The 22,411-nt window shown below is 48.3% G+C and overlaps 1 protein-coding gene and 2 long non-coding RNA genes across 5 annotated transcripts in view; 1 reads left to right on the forward strand and 2 right to left on the reverse strand.

Annotated features, from left to right (window-relative positions):
• CTDSPL (CTD small phosphatase like) overlaps positions 1–2,172 on the reverse strand; it is a 115,721-nt gene extending 113,549 nt beyond the window's left edge. The window contains exon 1 of one of the 2 annotated variants that reach the window (XM_074345256.1): positions 627–2,160. In XM_074345256.1, coding sequence (XP_074201357.1) covers positions 627–705 — 79 coding nt within the window. In that variant the 5' untranslated portion in view covers positions 706–2,160. Of the gene's footprint in view, positions 1–626 lie in introns of both variants that reach the window. The other variant, XM_074345258.1, reaches the window with a different exon arrangement.
• On the forward strand, positions 1,108–8,627 carry LOC123614280 (uncharacterized). Its single transcript, XR_006721622.2, has 3 exons — positions 1,108–1,203; positions 2,526–2,726; positions 3,924–8,627. It is a non-coding gene; the product is annotated as an uncharacterized LOC123614280 (long non-coding RNA).
• On the reverse strand, positions 2,575–17,885 carry LOC141573795 (uncharacterized). 2 transcript variants are annotated; one of them, XR_012500093.1, is made up of 7 exons: positions 12,716–17,885; positions 10,249–11,866; positions 9,250–9,385; positions 8,908–8,999; positions 8,634–8,810; positions 3,311–3,526; positions 2,575–2,711 (listed from the first exon to the last, which is right to left on the reverse strand). It is a non-coding gene; the product is annotated as an uncharacterized LOC141573795 (long non-coding RNA). The 2 variants fall into 2 exon arrangements; XR_012500092.1 differs by lacking the exons at positions 8,634–8,810; positions 8,908–8,999 and having other exon boundaries at positions 12,716–17,878.
• Between the last annotated feature and the right edge of the window lie 4,526 nt (positions 17,886–22,411).

Genomic DNA, 22,411 nt, shown 5'->3' on the forward strand with positions numbered 1-22,411 from the left:
CAGGCAGGCCCCCCCCCCAGCCTTCTTATGTGTGAGTGCACACACACACACCCTCCCAGGCAATGGACACAGCACAGTCAACCTGCCAGTTGAGTGCAGCAGGCACACAATCATACGAACACACAAACTCTGTCGGAAGTGAACACATGCAAACTCTCCGCAGGCTCAGGCTCATGAAGGCATGCACACACACTCCAGAACCTCCTAGCCAGAAACAGAGAAACCTCTAATAAGGTACACATGCAAACTCACAGCTTGCCAGGAAAACCCGCACTCACAAGCTCTCTGATAGGTGCATACACACCTTTCCAACCTGTCTCTTGCACACACACGCACGCGCGCGCACTCACAACTTCTCCGTCGGTGTGAATGCAAACACAAACTCCGGGCCGGGAGGGTCACCCCCACATCACAACCTTCCCGGGAGAGGCGCACACCCCCTCACGCGCTCGGGGCGGCACGGGCACACTCCCCCTCCCTCCGGCACCCGCGTGCTCGCCATCTCCCTGCGGCGCACCCCGCACCCACGTACCCCTCCCCCAGCCCTCGCCGGCGCCCCACAGCCAAGTCCGGCGGCACGGGGTGTGCCCACGCCCCCGGCCCGCCCCGCTCGCGCCCCTCCTCACCTTTCTCTCCAGCGCCTGGGGCCCGGACTTCGTCCTCCTTGGGGTTGGTCACCTGGGTGATGATGGCCGGGCCGTCCATGGGTGCGCGGCGCGGCAGCCGCCGGGCGGCCCGGCCCCCCGGCAGCCAGGCGCACGGGGGCGCGGCGCGGGGGGCGCGCGGGGCCGCGGGCCGGGGGGGCGCTCGCCGCCGCCGCCTGGGCGCGCCCGCCGCCCGGCCCCGCGCTCAGGAAGAGGCCGCCGGGGCCCGCGCCCCCGCTCCTGCCGCCGCTGCCGCCTGTGGGCTGGAGCGGCCTCCGCCTCGTCACCATGAACCCCGGAGCCGCGCCCGGGAGAGCCGCGCACGGGGAGGCGGAGCGGGAGGCCGGGCGCCGCGGGAAGCGGGAGCGGGCGAGGGGGAAGGAGGGAGCGAGGAGCGAGGGCGGGCGGGCAGGCGGGCGGGAGAGAGGGAGGGAACGAGGGAAAGCAGGAGGGCGGGCAGGTGGGTGTGTCCCGGCCCGGGGACCGGCCTCCGCCGCCGCTGCTGCCGGCGCTGCCCGCTAGCCCCGGGGGGAGAGGGGTGCGGGGTGAGACCGAGGCGGTGAGTGGAGGGCGGGAGGGGGTCTTGGGCAAACGAGTGGAGTGACGGGATTGGGGTGTAGGGGATTCCAGAGGGGTTCTGGCGGTAGATGTGAGGGCCGGAGTGTACGGATGTATCGGTGTCTGGGTAAATGAGTGGGGTCAGGGGCCTGGGATGCGAGGGCCGTGGGGAGGAGTCTGGCAGATGGGGGAAGAAGCAGGGACCAGAAGGGGTGCAGGTAGGGTTCACAGGGCTGTGCAGAGTGGGGCCCCGGGGACCGAGGAGTCGCCGCAAGTATGCAGGAATGAGGGCCCTGGAAGGGATGTATTCCGGGGGGAGGGAGGTTTACCAGGAGACAAGAGGAATAAGGAGTAGACGTGAGAAATGGAGAGGAGGGTGCTGTGAGGGTGTCTTGGGGGAGATGCTGGGTGAGGGGCGTCCCAGTGTGGGAAGCGAGGGGTCTGCGACGTGGGCGCCGAAGGCAGCAGTTTGCAGAGGTAGAAGCTGCTAAGGGTGGTCCCTTACACCGAGGCGGCCCACGGAGGGATCAGGGGCGCTGGAGCAAGGGAGAACCTGGGGGTGCAAGGAAGATTGGGAGGGACCGGAGGGTGCGCGGGGCGGCGAAAGGGTCCCAGAGTGTGGAGAATCCCTAGGGGTCCGGGGTACAGGAGTCGGGGGGGGGGGGCTTGCGTACGCGGCTGGAGGCTCCAGGCTTGCCTGCAGAACTCGCATCACTGGGCCCGAGAGCCCGCGTGCCGGGCGGCGGTTCCTCGAGGACCAACCTCTTGGCACCTCGAGGATGTGGGCGTCGAGCTGGGCCTTGGCAATGGGCATTTCCGGATGCTCTGTAGGAAGGGGGCCGGGGTAGTGGGTCGAAGGCTGAGGAGAGGAAAGGGTCTGTGGGGAGCCGAGATGGACAGAGACTGTGCTTCTAAAGAGTTGCCAGCCACTGTCAGGCCTAGGGCGAAGGCCACAGCGCGACCAAGACAGAAAAGTGTCCCCTCACCCTTGGACGGTCTGGGCCCGTTCGCGCCCGCGCCTTCGCGTTCCAACTTGGAAGCCGCACTGGCAGCCCGGTAATGCAGGGGGCGGGGCAGTACCGCAGGAGGACGGATCCGGGGGAGGGGCGGGAGCACGCTCGCACGCCCTCCACCAATCAGAGGGATTTGGGAGGACCTAAGGGGCGTGACGTAGGTGGATAGGGCTGAGTGGGCGGGCTGTGACTCTTAACAGCCCTCCCGCCCCACGCAGGGTTGCGCGCGCACTTCAGGCCTTGTAGGCACGTCCAACCCCGTAGTGGCTTAAAGGGAGCGAGGCTAATAGGCCCTTTCTCACTCCACAAGCCCTGGAGCCCGGAGCTGGTTGCGGCCAGGTCGCATGCTCACCTGGTGAAGCAGTGAGCCTCTCCAAAGTTTTGAAGAACACGTCCGGAAGCGCCCCTGGCGAAGGGCAGCTCGCAAACCTCACTGGTCTCTGCACCAGGTGGAGCCCAGTGAGAGTCCTGGTGTGAGAGTCCTGGGACGGGGCTCCTGTGGCCGAGGCAGGTGGGAAAGCACTTAAGGGGAGCTGCTCTAGAAAGTAGTTAAGCAAGCTGTGGGGGTTTTGCCCCCAAATCTAGGACCTCAAGTGACATCCTGGCATTGTGCGTGGGTTCTGGTGCCAATTGCCTTGGCGCGTCCTAGCGTGTCAGTATCTGCCCTTCTGTTGGCACCTTTGGGACCCCAGTGAATTGTCTGAGGCTGCTGAACCGTGAAAGCTTAAGTGAAGTGCCCTTTTGGTTAGCAAGGCAAGCCCTGGTGTAAGTAGCCCAGGCTCCAGCGCATGCCCGGCCAAACCCACCCAAGTGCGGAGCTGATTAGGCCTTACCCCCCACTTCTAATGCTCTTCGCATTTGTTGTGAAGATATGGCTGGCCAGGACCTAGCGAATTAAAATGTTCTCTGAATTTAATTTTTAAAAATTACTGAATTCCAAGGGGTCAAAGAGGGAATCTTCCAGAGACAGCTGTGCAGGGTGATAGGGTTCTCTTACAGTTCTTAATATATAACGACAGAGATCAGCATCCCTGCTGCCAGGTTGACGGGGCCTCCCATTAGCCAGGGCAAGGTGATGGGAGCATGTGGACTCACCTGAGGTCTGGATTCCTTTTGGGTGGGAGACTTCCAGAGGTTTCGCTCACTTAGCTGAGGCTGGGAAGGAGCTCAGAGCTTAGGGCCGAAGGGAGTGTTTTCATACACAGAATATCTCCTGTCTGGCCTTTCCTGTAGTAAAGATTTCCCCAGGACACTCCAGTAACGATTTTCCCTTACTTGCATCCTTCACCTTCTTCGGCTTCCTGACATCACCTCAAAAACAAAAACAAAAACCTGTCTTCACCCAAGTCTTGGGTTCGTGCTAGAATCCAAAGTTCAAGCACGAAAACAACTTGCTATCTTTCAACTCCTTCTTCTCCTCCATATTCTGTTCATTTAAAGTTTCAATTTACTATTTATTTCATAAATATTAATAGAAATCAAAGGGAAAATTCACCCACAGCCCTATCAGCCTCCTTAAGTCAGCTTATTTTCCCTGTCCTTGCCTATTTGTTGACGTAATTTTCATGTAGCTATAAAAGGCCATGGTTAAAATTATAAGGTGAGCATTTTTCTATGCAGTGACATAATCATTATAACTACCATTATAAATGATTACATAATATTTCACTGAATGAGTCTCAGATAAAATAGTATCTTGGTTTTACAGATGAAGGGAAGATTCAAGAATTGCTGTTGGGAAAATGGATTAGCCATGAGGAGAAAATACCTATTTGCCTCAGTCCTTACAACATATCAAGATGGATCAAATAATTGAAAATAAAAAGTTCACATGTAAACATGTACATATACCAGAACAAATCATGGGTAACTCTTTTTTGATCTTGGATGGTAAAGACCTAATAACAAAAACTCCAGAAATTACAAAGGATGAGATCAATAAATTTGACATTTGTTCATTCAACAAACATTTACTGAGTGCCCACTCTGTGTAGCTAGGTTCTATTCTAGACACAAGATGTCAGAGTTATTCAGAACGAGGGTTTGGGAGCTGAGCTATCATGCTCTCACAGTCAGTTCTAGTTAAGGGCTGTCCTTGGTGACCTTAAGCCCCCAGCACTTTGGGCTCTCTGGGAATGGGAGCAGAGCAGCCCCAGTGACCTGAGGACAGGTACCACCCATTGGAGGCCAACGCACATCAAGCCTCAGAGAGAGATGCAGGAAACAGGAACAGTAAAAGGGACCGAGCACCAAAATCCCAGGTCAATCACATTCCCCAAATGTCTACCATGCAGTGTCCTTGCACTATTTAACATTTTTCTTTAAATTAACATAATACCTATTTAAATAGAGCTCTTTAAATAGAAAATTAGTGGATGAGATTTTTCTCAAAATAAATGGAAAATGTAGGAAGGACCAGAGTGAGGGGGGCAGAAATGGGCATGCCAAGGCTGGGGGACGTGAGACCAGGGCTCGAGGAGCAAGGACAGGAGCAAGTAGGAGGATGGCCTGGAGTCTCTGGGAGAGCCCTGGGGGTGCTCCAGTGTGGGAGGGCACACCTGGACCGCAAGGTGGGGGGTGGGGTAGGGGTGAGACTGCTCTAAGGGTGAGGGAGAGGTTGCCCTTGACAAAGGAATACTGGATGTTGAGATCAAAGTGAGGTGGTGATCTGAAGAAAGGGGAGCTGGGAAGAGGGCATTAATCCAGAAGGGAGAGGTTGGCAATGCCCTTCCCAGCCCGCCCCTGCCCTGCTCTCTGTCTTTGAAACTCTGCCCTCCAGGCTCTGTTCTTGGCCTCCTTTTTTGTCTTCTCTGTGGGCATCTCAGTCTCACGTTCTGTGGGTCTGTCACTTAAGTTTCTGTCTCAGTACCTGCTTCTCTTTGCCTCTCTGATTTTAACTGCATGTGAGGCTGGTTCAGCACACGGCCATTCTGTTGGGAATGGAGTGGTGGAAGCAGGATCTGGGCAAAGATTCCTGGTGATCAGTCAAGTGGATACAAACTTGAGCTGGCCCCCAGTCTCTCTCTTGGGGTCACCCTGGGACTTGGAGGAGGGTCTCCCAGGCGGCCTTCCTTCTCTCCTACTGTGAACCAGAATTTGAAATCAGCTTCCAAGGCCTGCTCCAGGTTAGGCAGGACAAACCAGGCCCACAGAGGTCCTTTTATTTATTCTCCAGGTGTGTATTGGAGGAGGCAGGGGAATACCAGAGGGTGGCACAGGGTAGAAGTGATTCACTCTCCTGGCAGTCCAGGGAGGCCCTCCAGAGGAGATGATGCTAACAAAGTCGTTTTCGGAGCCCTCAGATTCTGGGTGAGAGGACTTTTCCATCAGTAGTGTCCACAGAAAAGGCTGCATGTAAGGGCCAGGAGGACATAATGATGGAGGAAGAGCATGAGGTCTTGAAGGCTAGGTTGAGTTTGGACTTTACCCTGTAGGTAATCTGGAGCCATTGATACTTCTTGAGCAAGGAACAAGCATCATTTAAGAAACTAGTTCAGATCTGAAGGTTGAAATGACAAACAACTCAAACCAGCTTAAGCCACAATGGGAAGGGGACTGCACTGGCTCCTGTAACTAAACCACGGTACATGCCTGGGTTAGACTGGTCTGGAAGCGGCTCCCCTGAGTGGAGGAGACAGGTCCCTAGCGGGAGGGTGTGAACTCTAGCTGCCCCTCCTATGACCTGGAGGATCAAGGTATTACCAGGGACGCCCTAGGGCTTCCTTATGCCCCAGGACACCCTGTCTTGTCTTCCCCACTCAGGTTGCCCCAAGACAGCATCCTTAATGGCTCCCCAACAGCTCAATTTTTCGCCCTTAACACCCATGCTCCCCTGGCATCCTAATTCTTACTTTCCAACACTCTCTCTCCCCCATCACACATGGGTCCTTCCAACCAAAAGCCTGTGTCCACTCACACCTGGGCTTCCCAGCCATCTTCCCCCTCTACCCTTGTTCCCAGGGATGCTTTCCATCTGTCCCTAGGTGGGACCTGTGCATAGTATCCTTCCCACCTAGAGACACTTCACTCCCAAGAATAAAGCCCCCTGATGGGCCAGTGGTCCAGTAGTTGTAGCCCGCCCTCTGGTGGCCCCCATGTTGTGAGGTCCTTTCCACATGCCCAGTGGGTACGGAAGCTGGCCTCTCTCCCTGCCAACTTCCTGGGGTACTCTAACCAGAGCGGGCTGAGTTGTGTCCCACACGTCACCTGGCTGTTGTGATATGCATGTCTGTTCAGTTTCCCCAGGGTATTAACAGAAAATCCCTCAGGAATGTGAGGGCTTGTGTGCTTTGTCTGGAGGAGTGGAGAACAGGAGAATTAGAGTGATGTGTTCCACTTGGCACCAGTCTTGGAGTAGGAGATGAAATAGCAGAGTGAATGCTGGCTACTGGTGAGGAGAAAAGGGCAGCTAGCCAGAGGACCCGAGCACAGATGGAACAGGACACTTGGAGTAAAGCTGATGGTCATGGAGTGTTTGGGGAATTTGAGAGCAAGACAGAGAGAGACTCTGGGGCTTTGGGGCTGAGATGTTGCATCCTCAGTGTACCCAGAAATCCAAGAAGCCTTCCTGGAAGAGGATACCCTAGCCACTTCCTCTCTACCTCCAAAATTCCAGACCTGCCCTACCCAGAGAAGTTGGGTGGATTGAAGTGACAGAGCCCTGCATTCAGGTCCTTCCTGGAGCCCTGAGTGAGGGGAGGACATGGCCTCAGCCTGCAACCTTGTTACAAAGGAAGAGCTATGGGGGCAGAGTGGGCAGGGTCGCCCCGTGTGCCCTTAGCTCACTGGCAAGAGTGGCTTTGACTCTTGGAGGGGCAGAGAGTCAGAGTCCCAAGTTGATTTGGTGACTCTGGAGGCAATGAACCCCCTGAGGTGAGCCCCTACCCTTCTAGCCCCCATGTGGATGGTCCCTTCGATGTCTCCCCTCTGTCGGGCACTAGGTGTCACCTGGCCAGGCTGGTGGAGGCTGCTCTTGCCTGGCTGCTGGCCTCTGGGCTCTCTCACCCAGGTTCTGCAGCCCTCGGCTTCGGCCCAGTCACAGGTGCCCCTTTTACTCCCTGACCTGCGGTTGCCAAGGCAGAGTCAGCCGAGGTGGACAGAACAGACACGCCCCCAGTCTGTGGCGTGACATATTTCATGGGCAGGTCTGGTCACAGACACACGTCTTGGCACACACAGGAGCCAGCTCATTCGTACACAGGCTCAGATAACATGTCAGGACATAGGGTGCACACGTGACCAGGCTGTCTCTGCCTGGGCTGGTTTCTCCCACCTTGGCACTGTCCTCCCTTACCCTCCTGCCCTCCTTTAAAAAAAAAAAATTCAGCAATTTATATCAGTTTTAGGCGGTACTTTAAAAACATACACCTAGTCCAAATACAAAAGTTTTCATAACTAAAGGCCCAACCCTGCCAAGTACTACCCCGCCCCTACCCTGTGCCCTCCAACCCGGCCTCCTGCCCTCCTGGTCTTGAACCCTCCCTCAAGCGCATGGATGCCAGTGAGAGCACAGGAGCATCTGCAGGCACTTTCTATTTTTCACAAAACTTTCCCCAGAGGCCTGGGTGGAGAGAGGGCTGGGCTGCCCCCTTTGGAACTGGAGGAGTGGTGAATATAGGGAGGAAAAGTAAATAAGATCTCAATAAATCCGCCCATCTCCTGACTCCACGCTCCCTCCTTTCCGCTTCCTCCCCTCTCCCCATCCCAGCCACCTCCACACACACAGACACAAATACACACTCACTCAAGTCAGTCAGATACACCTGCCTCCCTTTGCCCTTCCACACCGATGTCCCCCCCCCCACACCGCTAAAGCCACTCAGGGCCGTGGCAGGCGCCTCCTGCGCTCCACACCTGAGTGCTGGGCTGGGGCGGGTGGAGAGGGAGGTGCGGGGAGGGGAGGAGAGGGACCCGGCTGAGGAGGCCCTGTCTCTACTGAAAGAAGCCACAGGCAAGGGCTCCCTCTCTCTGGGCCTTGCCTTTGCAGGCAGGAACATGCAGATGATGGTCTGTTGCCAGAAGGTTCTGGAATGAGTGCAAACCAGAAGGGGGCACCTGTCCTGGTCTGAGCTTGGAGATAAAGAAGTGAAATTTCTGGGCATTTTTTGACGATTAAAATTATTTTTAAAGTACTAAAAGTCAGGAGGGAGGGATAAATTAGGCATCTGGGATGAACAGATACACATGACTATATATAAAATAGATAAACAAGGTCCTAGTGTAGAGCACGGGGAACTGTATTCAATACCTTGTAATAACCTATAATGGAAAAGAACCTGAGAAAGAACATATGTATATACTGAACCCCTATGCTGTACACCTGCAACTAATAAGACATTGTTAATAACTATACTTCAATTAAAAAATCTTAAAAAATATTAACAGTAAAATATTTTGGAGAAATGAAAATGCTACCCACCTGGATTTGGCCAGACCTTGAGCGTCACGAAGCTCTTTAACATTTTCTGTCCCTACAAGGACCTTGATGGCTCATGGCAGGAGAAATGAAGGTGGGTGGGTTCCCCGTCCTGCTTGCTTACTGTATGCCCAGCTCCGGCTGGCACCACATGCCCCCAGGGGTGAGAGGCTCCCTTGGCTGCAAGGAATGGAGACTCTTAGTCTCAGCACAAGGGTCTCAGAGCAGGGTCTCTGCCCCACCCAAGGAACCCAGTACAGACCCGGGAGAAACTCACCACCCGAAGGCCTCAGGGAGGACGAGGTCCCGCTGCTGACCTCGGGAAACTAGATCATCATTCAGGACCAGGGCCACACCAGCCCGGCACTCCTGTTATTCCAGAGTAAGTCATCTGTTGTGAACATGCCTCAGCTGGATCTTCCATTGCTGCTTCTCTTAGGGTCTGACCACTTGTCTCTTGCTAGCAACTCACTGATTTTCATTAAGTCCCAGTTTAAATTCTGGAGAGCCAGAATCTGTTTGGCTTCATTCATTACTATTGTTCAAGTTACTACAGTTGTATAAAAAATTACTCTAAATCTTAATGATTTAAAAAAAAAACATTTCGTACGTGACTTACAATTTGGGCAGGACTTGACAGGTGTCGCTTGACTCTGCCTTACATGGTGTCAGCTGGGCTGTTTGAAGGAGGGGGCCTGAATCTTCTGAATTGCGCTTTCCTCACGTTGCAACTGATGACAGCTGTAGGCTGAGACCTGTGGGCTGTTAGCTGGAAAACCTACAGATGCCTTTATTAGCCATGTCTTTTATTTACTGTGCTCTGATGTTTTGACACCTTGGGGCCTTGCTGACTCTGGAGCAACTACCCATCGCAGGGCTACCTCATTCCTAGAGGAAACGTGTCTTTCATGTGCAAACCAATCAGTCCAGAGCCCATCCCCCCAGCCACCTCCAGAAACCGGGCTGTTACACTCCAGGTGGCTATCTTCCTAATCACCGTAGGGCCAGGTACCAGACAATGGGAGATAGTCCCTGTACCCCAGAGCCCACTGAAATTATTCTAACTAGCCAATCCGAAACCTACTAACCCTGCCACATCTGTTTCCATGGAAACCACAGTAAAGTCTCTGGTTACAGTTTCCCTTTCTCCCTCTGCCTTCTGACCAACGCTGGTGCTTCCCGTGTGCTCCCCCAACCCTCCTCCTCCCCATGGCCTGGTGCACACTCTTCTCTTGGAAACTCTGAGTATAACAAACTATCTTTTCCATGGCAGTCATCTTTGATCTGCTGGCCTCCTCATACCTGAATAAAATAAGACCCATTTTAATCTTCTTTTTTTTTAATTGAACGGAAGAGTCTTTAAATTCTATAGTGCTTCAGCATTTTCAAAAGTTTCACATACATGATTTTATATAATCTCTTAGTAATCCTTTTTTCTCCCCTCCCCCTGTACTGCCCCTCCCTCTTTCCCCTTCACCCCTCGCAACTACTAGTTTGTTCTCTGTATCTATGAGTCTGCTTCATTTTTTGTTTTATTCACTAGTTGGTTGTATTTTTTAGATTCCACATACAAGTGATATCATACAGGATTTGTTTTTCTCTGACTTATCTCACTTACCTTCCAAGTCCATCCATGTTGCTGCAAATGGCAAAATTTCATTCTTTTTTATGGCTGGGTAGTGTTCCATTGTATATATACTTACTACGTCTCCTTTATCCATTTCATCTGTTGCTGGACACTTAGGTTGCTTCCATACCTTGGCAATTGTAAATAATACTGCTATGAACATTGGTAAAACCCGTATTTTAAAACGATGGTCTCTCCAGTGGCCTGGGCTTCCTCACATCATGGTGGCTGGGTTGCCACAGTGAGTGATCTCCCAGAGAATGAGCCCCAGGCAGGAGCCCGATCACATGTTATGAGCTAGTCTCAGAAGTTACTCAGCGCCACTTCTACTGCCTTCTGTTCACCATGGCAACCACAAAGTCCCATCTAGGTTTTGGGGAGGAGAACGAGACTCCACGTCTTGACGGGAGAACGGCAAGGTGGTAGAGAGCATGGCCAGTTCAATCTGCTAACTCATCCTCTCTGCGTAGAGCTCCACCTCCTAGCTCACTGGCCAGTCAGTGGTTAGGCTGCTTGTAGATCGATGTCCAAACGTGTCCCTGTCCTGCCCCTGGAACTGAGTGAGAGGAGACCTTGCCCTGGGTCTGGTGCTTTAGAAGGCCTGATTCGAGCCCGTGTGCACCTTCCCGTCCTGCATGAGGTGAGGAATTTGCAAGACAATGAGGCATGTGGCTACCTGAGGTCTATGCACCCCACCAGCCCTGTTTTAGAACACACTCGGGGCACCCAGGACCCTGGAATTTCCTACCCAAACAGCTCTGAATCCACCTCTAAGATCAGCATGCCTTTTTTCACTAATCTCTTCCATGGGGACAGACCTCATCATTGGTGAGGGAGGAATGGCCAAAGGGTGGCTGTCTGCAGGGAGGGGGGGAAGAGAGGGGAGGGAAGCGTAAGGATGCAGCTGGAATTCACAGGGAGAGGAGAGTCCATGAGTGTGGGCGTGGGGCCCAGTGTGTCAGGAGAGGAGAGGGCTGGTGTGGACCCGGAGACTGGACCCGGTCATGCTCCAGTGCAGAACTTCAAGGACTCCGATTATTTCAAATGTAACCTGGTCTTCCAGCCATTGGTCTCTTTGCAGTTTCCTGGTTTGGACTGTATGGAGTGAAGAAAACCCCATAGCACACAGAATCTGGGTTTCCCTTTGTTCTCTTGGTCCACAGATGGCAGAAGGGGGTCTTCTGTGGTCCACCTGGCTGTGGAGGGGGGTGCTGGCATTTCCTGAGGAGCAGAAATTGCCCCAGACCCCAGCCCCTGTGCTTGGGGAAGAGTCTAAGGCAGCTGGAGGTGTGTCAGGCACTGTCGTGAAACCCCTTCACCAGTTCTCACAATCTCTCTATGAGACAGAAGTTCATGATGCTATTTTACAGATGAGGAAACAGGCTCAGAGAGGTTGAGAGGCTGGCTCTGTCACACAGCTGAAGTGCAGAGCTGAGATGGTAGCAGAAGCCTTCATGTCTGGGGCTCCTTGCTGTCCAGGAAGCATCTGCTTGAGATTCCAGAGCAAGTTATGGGCTGGGAGAGTGTCCAGATCTTGACTCTGAGCTCCCGCCACTGTTGCATATCAAGATAAGTAGGATGGCTCCGAGAATGACTGCCCCTGGTTTATCTGAGGAAGGGATGGCAATGACAGAAACCTTGAAAAGTATTCTGGGACCAATGTAGTAATTAACAAGACCTCCTCAGTCTTGAGAGGAGACGTGTTGACCTGGGGTGCATACCACATGACCCCGGGCCAAGATGGGCACTTTTTCTGTGTTCTGGGTATTGAGGGCTGAGACCCACCATCTACTAGCTCTGTAGTCACTCATCCTCCATGTCTTCAGGAAGCAAAACTCACAACTCCAGACTGCATATCACTGAACTGCTCCAAGGGAGGTATGAGGAGGAGAAAAATGGCAAGAGAGTAGGACACAGCCCCAAGGTTGTATCATATCTATCAGGCCTCTCCTTTGCATATACTGTTTCCTCTGCCAAGAATGCTGTTCCCTACACTAGGCTCTGAGGTACTTGTTATATGGCTGGATCATCAGGGAGGCTCCTCCTCTCAGTTTAGTATTCCTTGGCCTTTGGACTTACTAATCAGGAAAGTGAAATCACAGAGTGAAAAGGGAGAGGCGGCAGAAACGTCCCGGGGATCAGTCTGCAAACTGATTTAACACATCCTGATCTGGCAGACTGGGCTGCACGCTCACATGAGACCATCTCATGTGCTGCATGGGGCTCCTCAAGGAGGTCCTGCACTCAGAAAAGCTTGAAGTGCCAAGAACAACATTTCCCTCTCCAACATTGAAACTCGTGTTTTTTCCTTCATAACTTAATTCAGCTTTACAATTTCTATTTTCCCTTGATTTATACAAACACATTTTCCTCACCAGTGGGGTTCTGGAAGATTATTAGATACCCTCCTAGTGCTGTGTGTAACTGGCGCCAGAAACCAGGAAGCAAGGTTGCTCACCTGCACCTCTCCAAAGGCAGCTGATGAAATGCAGGACTTCCGAGAGGGGAAGACTGGACCACACCTGTTCTTCCTCATCTCTGAGGACTGGGGCTGCGTTCAGATTTAAACTCCTTTACTACCAAATTGATTATTTAAATAAGCGCTGTCTCTGTAGCTTCCTTGTCGGCTGGTTTAAAAGTTCCAGGTGCAGCAAAGCATTCTCCAGACATGGGAATGGCTGTTCTCAGCAAGATCTCACTCGAAATCAACTCAAGAAAACAGCTCTAAACTGGAGACTGCAAACTGGCAGCCCTGGGACGACATACAGGTCCCAGGCCCATGCTGGTGGCAAACATGTTTTGTGGCTGTTTTGTTTTTGCTCGTACAGTGCAGACACTTACAATGTCTTTTTTTAAAAAATCTATCAGCGTGGACCTTGTCCTTCCACGTGACCCAACAGTGAAGAGCAGACCAGGAGCTGCAGCCTTTACACAGGTCTTGTGGTTGCCAGGACTACCCAGTGCCCTCTCCTCCCTCCGCCCTCTCACCCCTGACTTTCTTCGCATATTTGAGTTCCTTGCGTGGCATCTGCATTGGTGACTCAGGCTTTAAATGATTGGGAAAGTTATATATCATGTCTACCCTTAGCCATCTATTTCTGCCTCACAGTGAAATGTCATGAGAGGGGTGTGTCTGTTTTGTTCACGGCTGTGTCTCCAGGGCCTAAGAAGAGGGCTTAGGGCACATTTGGCACTAGGTAATTATTTGTTCAAGGAATGAGTATTTATAGATAGGAGACAAGAAATGATAAAAATGTGTTCTCTCTTCACAAATCCACTGAAAACACTTCAAGTAGAACCAGCACATTATGGGTGAGAGTACACTGGTACAGCCCCTCCAGAGGGCAACTTGGCAATACTGGTCCAAGTTACAAATGTGTAGATCGGTTGTTCTCATGGTTCTACTTCTAAAAAATTGTCCTAAAGTATGTTTGCACACAGGCAAAATGTCAATATACAGAGTTATTTATTGTCATAATAATAAAAGGTTGGAAAGAAACTGTATTTCTTTCAAAAGGGGGCCGATTATATCATTGATGGCTTATCCACACGTTAGAATAATGGAATACTATACAGCAATAAATAGCATAAGGATGCTCTCTGGGAAATGAGAAAAACACAAAGTGCAGAACAGTGTATTGGCAGGCTACCTTTTATGTATAAAAGAAAAAAACAAAGATTCATATTCACATTTGTTTGTATGCACATAAAGAAAATCTGGATGGACTCATGAGAAACAAATAATAGTGGTTAGCTGAGGGTGAAGGAGGCATGGGGAAGATACTGGGGGATGGGGACTGGCTGGGAGGGAAATTCTCTCTCTGTCTCTCTCCTTCCCTAACTCAGAGGAGTAGGTTTTAAGCCAAATATTTACCTATGCATACAGAATGTATACATCTATACACACAAACACATATGTATAAAAACAACGATTAAACTAAAGGGATAGTAGAAGAAGCCATTAGACCCTGGAGAACACAAGTTATCCAGCCAGGACTCCATGTGGACAACCATGGGATGGAGACTCTAGGTCACTCGCTGGAATTTCATCCCCTCTTGCTAGAATATGATTTATTGTGCATGTTAGTTCCATTTGACAGAAAAGGCAATGAAATATGTTTCCACTCCTACTATCTTGCATTTAGATAATCCCAGAGTGCACTTTACAAATTGACAGTCAATAAACCACTTCACCCCGTGGAGAAATACAGCAAATTCCAAGATGAAACAGTGATAACCATGCCACAGAATACAGCCCCCCTTCCCAAGCTAATGTTTCACGATAAAAACAGGAAATATTTCAGCTGGTGAAATAGGGAAGTTTGCAAAGAAAGAATTGATTAACTCTGGTTCTAGCTAGATCTTCTAAAATATTAAAATGCAAATTAGGGAAATCTTCAGAGAATAACATAGATCTTATATGTTATATAGGTTTTGGTACATGGCATATGATCAATGTGAAATGAATTTTAAAAAGAAAATGTATTAAGTTGAGTGCTGTTACTCAAGTAAATTAAATGGATGAATCTGTGTCTGTCATAGCATTTATCAAAATATTTTAAATTTGGGAACCCAGAGAACAATTAGAACTAACACTGTGGCAGATATTACTTTGGATGGATGAATGTCTTGATAATGTTTCTTTTGTCCTTTTACTTTTTGGTTTACAGATTAATTTTTTGCAGGATTGCTATGGTTTCTTTGGAATTATTAGCTTCCTTTCAAAAAATTCTCAAATGGCAAGCTATTCTGCTTTACACTCTTGCAGATATCCAATAACAAATTTTAACATTTTTAGTAGGCCAAATACTGGTGTTTTAATTCAGTATGCCATAGCTCAAGGTCATATAGTCAACGTAGAAGAATGTAATTTTCAAAAAACTTCAGCATAAAGCACCTGAGAGTAAACATACTTAGGTACAAAGAAGAGTGTTTTCAACTCACGGGCTCAGATCATACAGTGAAGCACTCACACACACATACATAGACACAGACGTGGAAAAGAATCTGTATTAAACACCACAAGAAGAATACAAACAACTTAGAATCAAAGCTCATCCCTGTTGCTTTGTAAGATGTGTTTCAAATTAAATTTTCCTAGTAATTGCAATGACCTTGTAGAGAAAATGTGGCCAAGAGATTTAAGGCATTTCACCCGTTGTTACAGGGCTGGACAATGATGCAGGTTTGGAGGGGCAGTGGGGGAAGCGGGTAACAAATCAGTGCACGGAGAACAGCCCCATTTCAGTAAGGATCATGTTCTATGCCTCATCATAATTCTCAGTTTCTCAATAGTTCTGCGACTTGAAACCAATGCCCAATTTAAACATTGCTTTTGTAAGTTTATGGTTGAAGTCTTTTTGTTGGTCTTTAAACAATGCTTGCTTTCTTCCCCTTCCTCATTATTCCCACTAATTGCATCACTTAATCTCTTGATTATTGTTGCCCCTCAGCTCTACTTCATTGACGTTTTAGGAAGTTAAATGTTCGGTTCTCATAAATAACCAAAAATCTCCACATACCTTCTAAGCAGTTGTTAGAAAGGCTGTCATGATGCATCCTGACCACCAGGGGGCAGCCAGCAGCCAGATTCTTTGCTTTCCTTCCAGTTAACTCAGAATGTCAATGGTGAGGTGCTGCGGAACCTTCCCTGATCTACTGGTGTGGGCAAACCCTTTGATTCCAAGCCCTCTTAACACCCTTTATGTGTATGATTATATGGATGGTTATTGTCTGGTCACAGAGCCCTGCTGCAGACTGCTGAGAGGTGGGCTGTTACTCCAGGAGGCCCTGGACCCTCCCTTGGTGGACACACTTCCCCACCCAAGTTCACACACAATACACGATAATTTACAGTGCGAGCCATGACCATCAGGAGTTTCTTCAAAAACCGTGCAAGCTGGAGGCGGGGGCTTGAGGCCAGATGCACCTGTTTCCCTCTTCTGCTCAACTTTTGTTTCCCCTGAAATAATAATGGTCTTTTCTTTCCCCTTTTACTTAGTTTTCTCTATTTTTCTCACTAATTGATCCCCAAACTTAGCTCAGGTTGCACAGATCTCCCACCCTTATGTCTAAACACGTTAGCTCTTCTTCAGCACTGATTTTTTTTTTGACAAAGCAGCGTCTCCCAGGGCCTTCCTACCTGCTCCAGGTGGCTGGGCTCTCCTCGTGCCACGGTCCAGGCGAGCTGGGTGCTGGACATTCCCCATCATGTGGCCTTTCCTTCTGTGGTTTGATCATGTGTCTGGTCCCCAGTGGGTCTGACTTTCCCCGCAAATCTGAAGGGCTGGGGGGAGTGGGACACACAGAGAGGGCTTCCCCCTCAGGTGATTACATCGTGATTTTCAGGTCTTTGAGTAGGGCAGGAACAACCTCACTGGGTAGGAACAAAGGAGGCTCGTGGAATCTTCCCAAATGTCCCCACTGCAATTTGTGGGTCCCACTCATTCCCTCGCCCATGCCTCATCAGTGCCCTGCGTGTCACATAAGGGATCGGATAATTGGTGCGCTGAATGGATTTTACAAGTTGACAACCCACAGGATTCTGAGGCTGACTTCTGGCAACCTCAGTTCTGTGGCTGCATGAGGTAAGATATATACTTACCTTACAACTCAGTAACCTCACTTTTAGGCACTCATCACAGAGAAATGAAAACTTATGTGCCACCACACCCTGAAATACGAATGTCATAATACGACCTTATTTGTAGTCGCGAAAAACTGGAAACAACCCAAATGCCCTGCCGCAGGTAGACGGTCAAACTGTGGTACATCCATGCCGTGAAATACTACAGAAATAAAAGGGAACACATTATTGATACCTGTAACAACTTGGATGGATCTCCAGGGAATTATTTTGGGTTAAAAGGCCAAACTCAAAGTTCATATACTTTTTTTTTTTTTACCACAATTATAAGAAATTTAAATATTTTTGTTTCTCCAATCTCAGTTAGATAAAAATTACTCCAAGCCCACACGATGTTTGGCAAAGCAAAGTCTGGGCACAGAATTCCAACACAATGTTTACAAACACCAAGAAACGGGTTGTTTTCCAGTTCAGACTTTGGAATAAGTTTTCTCACAGGAGCAATGTTATGAATAGTACTTTCTACTGAATCCATAATGTAGCTACAGGGAAACACCAGCATACTAGTGCTGCCCCTATGGAAACTTACTACCAAATGTATTTTCTCTGAGAAAATTCATTCTGTTTTCTCGGTGAAATTGAGCAGTTCCCTCCTCCCACTTTCCCCACCTGGCTGAAGAGGGCTTTCCACACACGGCCGTTTGAATGGGAGACACATGTGTAAAACGGGTACTGCCTGCAGAGAAAAAAAAAACGGAACAATTCCTGCGACTAGAAATTAACTCTGACTATAAACTACAAATGGAAAAAAAAAGTTATCTATTCTATGATTCCATTCAGAAAACGTTCTCTAAAAGACAAAATTACAGAGCTGCAGACTGAGTTGTTAGTGGTTATGGATGGTGGGGGAGGGGTAGCCTGAGGGAGTCTCTGCGGTGATTAATCTTTAAAAACCTTTTGAAAATTGAGATATAATTAACACATAACCTTATATTATTTTCAGGTGTACAACATAATGTGGTAATTAATGTAGATTGTAGTAGTGGTTATAGGAGTCTATTCAAGTGATCAAATTGCATAAAACTATAGATCACACACATGCACACACACAAATGAGTGAATGTATAAAAACTGATGAAATCTGAATAAGATCCACAGATTGTGCCAACATCAATTTCTCCTTTTTGATGTTGTTATACATTATAGTTATGCAGATGTTACCATTGGGGAAAGCTGGGTGAACAGTACCTGAGACTTCTCTATATTATTTTTCAACTGCCTGTGAGGTTATAATTATTTCCTGAGAAGTTAAAAAAAAAAACAAACCAATGAAATACTTGAAGGAAGTGTGACAAAAAAAAACCAAAAACCAATGAAATACCTGAAGGAAGTGTGACAAAGTGGTGGTAGGTTCCCAGGCATTTGGTATAATATTGTCTACACTTTTTGGAAATATTTTTCAGAATTAAAACACATGGCATGGGGAACAACTTTCCTTTTTTCTTTTATAGGAGAGAATTAAAAAATACCTAGGAGTTGCCCACAACCTTAATGGGAGTCAGCACGGCAGCAAAGCTGCCTGTAAGACACAGACAAAAATTCTCGTTACTGAATTAATGCTATGCTGGCAGCTCAGAGCAAGGAGGGACATTTCAGGGGTGGCTTCACTGCAGGCTGACAGTTATCTTCTTCTTTATGTCAGAGATGGTACAGGATGGGGAAACTGTCGTAAAAATAGTTTTAGAAACTAGAGATTCCTTTATGCAGGAAAGACAAATTTTGTAGGTTATATAGCAGCTCTTTTCACCTGCTTTGAGTGCTGTCATGGAGACAAAGTAGATATTTCATTTTTAAAGGCAGAGTTGGGACAGATGTCTGGGAGTTTTGGGGAGACAAGAAAAAATAGACGCAAAGACCAGGGGAATAGAATAAGGATCCTGGAAATAAATCCTCACATATATGGTCACCTAGTTTTTGACAAGGGCACCGTTCAATGGGGGAAAGGACAGTTTTCAACAAATGGTACTGGGAAACTGGAAATCCACATGCAAAAACTGGACCCTTACCTAACAACGTACATAAAAATTAACCCCAAGTGGATCAAGAACCTAAATATCAGACTAAAAACAGTAACACTCTTAGAAGAAAACATAGGACAAAGCTTCATGACATTGGATTTGACAATGATTTACTGGATATGACACTAAAGGCACAGGCAACAAAAGAATAAATAGACAAACTGGACTTTATGAAAATTAAAACATTTTGCACGTCGAAAGACACGATCCAGACTAAAAGGGCAACCACAGAATGGGAGAAAGTATCTGCAAATCATATATCTGATAGGCATTTAATACCCAGAATATATACGTAACTTCTGAAACTCAGCAACAACAAACCAATTCAGAAATGGACAAAGGATTTGAATAGACATTTCTTGAAAGAAGATACACAAACAACAAATAGCCCATGAAAAGGTGCTCAACACCACTAATCATTAGGTAAACGCAAATCAAAACTGTAATGAGATACCACTTCATACCCGTTAGGATGGCTACTATCAAACAAACAAACAGAAAACAATTGTTGGCAAGGATGTGGAGGACCTGGACCCCTACCATTGGTGGGGATGTAAAATGGTACAGTCATTGACGAAAACAGATTGATGGCTCCTCAAAAAATTAAAAACAGAATTACCATATGATCCAACAATTCTACTTCTGGATATATATCCAACAAAACTGGAATCAGGGTCTCAAAGGGATATTAGTACACCCATGTTCACAGCAGCGTTATTTACAATAACCATGGAAGCAACACAAGGGTCCATCAGCCAGTGAAACGGATAAGCAAAGTGTGGTATATGGATACAATGGAATATTATTTACCCTTAAAAAGGAGGGAAACTCTGACATTGGCTACAATATTGGTGAAGCTTCAGGAGATTATGCTAAGTGAAAGAACACAGTCACAAAAAGACAAATGCTGTATGATTCCATTTACATGAGGTACGTACAGCAGTCAAAATCATAAAGACAGAAAGTAGAATGGTGGTTGCCGGGCGCTGGAGGGAGAGGCGGGTGAGGAGTTAGTGTTTAACAGGTATAGAGTTTTGGTTTTACAAGATGGAAAGAGTTTTGGGGATGGGTGGTGATGATGGTTGCACAACAATGTGAATGTATTTAATATCACTGAATTGTGTGCTTCAAAATGGTTAAAATGGTAAATCATATATGTGTATTTTACCATCATTTAAAAAAGGGGGACTTGACACAGATGGCTGGGAGGGCTGGGGAGACAGAGCTCCAAGGCTGGGGCAGCACTGACCCCGTGGGGTGGGGAAGTAATGTGAACGCTCCATCAATCAGAATGTTCGAGCAGAGGCTCGAGGCATGCAATTTCAGGGATGCCAAAGAAAAAATTCCTGTAGCGAGGGAGGGATCTCCAGAGTAGGCGACAAGTCCAAGATGCAGATTCTAGGTGTAACTGATACATGTTAGATTTTGCTGTTACGAAAGCCTAGAAGAGCCATGATCACATGATACCCAAGTATCCATACTCCAGCCGGAATCATCCAAGCAAACATTCCTGAATCATGTCCTCGGCACGATGGTGATTACATGCAGCTGCGTTATTCCCTGTGTGTGTGGTCTAGGGGCCCCGGTTGAGCTCATTTTCTTTCTAAGGCCCCATAAACGAGGTTCTGAGACATGGCAGGGTGGTGGTGGTGGTGGTGGGCATGGCCTCAGCACTGACCAGGGCTCCTCTGGCTGCTAGCCCACCCTTTAGGGGAGAGGACAGGCACAGCAGGGTGGTGCCCGTGGTGGGGCTGGCTCTCCAGCGTCGAGGGCTCCTTCCTGGTCCCCCGGGGCCCTCGTGGGTGCAGCGCTCTCCCGCTCCTGGGCACTTCTCTCCGGCTGGGTGTCCTCTCCATGATCTGCCCAAATCAAGAGCTCGCCCTCTCAACCACAGCCCTCCACTGCACCATGTGATCGCCTACCAGCAGGTCTGGACACAGCGTGAGAACATGACAGATACTTGCTCATCTTAGGGAAGGCTTATAAGGACGGGCCGTGGATGGTGGTTGTGTCTCAGAAGAGGCTGGTAAATAGTCTGTATTTTACTTGTGGAAGGACTTACTAAATATTTTAATGATTAATGTATAGTGTCAGAGCATCTCCTATCCAGGGAATAAACAGTCCCTTTAGGAAGCTACACCATCACTAGAGTCGGGTTGTGCAGTGTATGTTGTTACTCCCATGTTTCATGCGAAGGAGCTAACTTAGCAGGGACTATGGAGAGTCAGAGAGATGATCTGGGATGAAAACACAGCCGTTCAGGTCACCTGTGCTTGCCCTTGCCCGACCTCTCATAGAGCTGACCCTCAGCCCACTAGCCGGAGAACAATCCCGCACAGGAGCCAGATCGCACCGCACGGCGCTGGCATTCTAAGATGCATACTCATTCTCAGAGGCCCAGAGCAACCCGGTCCTCATGGTCCTGGGTAAATATTATTATTATTACTATTATTTTTGTCTCAAGAGGCTTCAGGGAGCACTCAAGAAATTATTTGGCTCCTGTTAGGGTGTACTTTCTCAGCTTGGTATAGAGAAAGATCATATATTTGTCTGATTTTATAGATCTTGCCAGATCCCAATCTTCGTAGACATTTCTAGTAAATCTGGGTTTACAACACTTGCTATGGACACATAAGCACCGTGAAAATAGATCCTAATAATTATTGCTGCTGGTAGTAAACACTGACAAGTAGGATTTTAATTTATAGTTACTCCCATCAGCTCTTACGGTCATATAAGTTTCAGTGCACAATCACAAGTATAGTATAGAGTGAGTTTCACTGCACATGGTTACTGCCAATAGCTACATTAACAGCACTGTTCTTAATACAAACTTCAACTCAAAGGTACATCAAATGAAATGAAAAACTCAGAGGGAATAAGTAACTTGCATCAATGTTGTACAGAACTTTTCATCTTCTTGCTTTCAGTATCTCATATAATCAGTTATTGCATATGTTAAGAGTTTGAGTTCTTGAATTCTTAATACAGCACATGACAATTACTTGAGAGAGGAAGAAGTTACTAGATTGTTCTTTTTATTAGATTATTTAAAACTATGATATATTTCAAATAATTAGAAAAATACAGACTTCTGAAAGCATGGCTGACTTTTCTGTGGAAATCATCTAAAAGTGCAAGATGAACTATAATTTTTCTTTCAAAAAAATTACTGACAAAATGCCAAGAAAATAAGGCATACCCAGGTTAAGCTCTCATTTCAGGTGGGAGCTCAGGTGGGGGTGGTGGGCAGAGTGCTGAAGTCGTCTTGTGTCTTGGAGACAGTTGGAGAATTTGGGCATGAGTTTTCCTAGCATTGTGGGGAGATGGGCACTGGAGACACAGTCCTGGAATCACTCAAGGAGGACAGTTTGAAAGGGGTCTCTCCCTTCCTGAATCTGGGACAGCGAAAGACTGTACCATCAGTGTAAAGCTAAATGAGAAATAAACTTGCCACTGCCCCACCCCAAGATACACCAAAAAAAAATAG

Source organism: Camelus bactrianus, chromosome 17 (assembly GCF_048773025.1).
Source record: "Camelus bactrianus isolate YW-2024 breed Bactrian camel chromosome 17, ASM4877302v1, whole genome shotgun sequence".
In the NCBI taxonomy this organism is placed as follows: Eukaryota; Metazoa; Chordata; class Mammalia; order Artiodactyla; family Camelidae; genus Camelus; species Camelus bactrianus.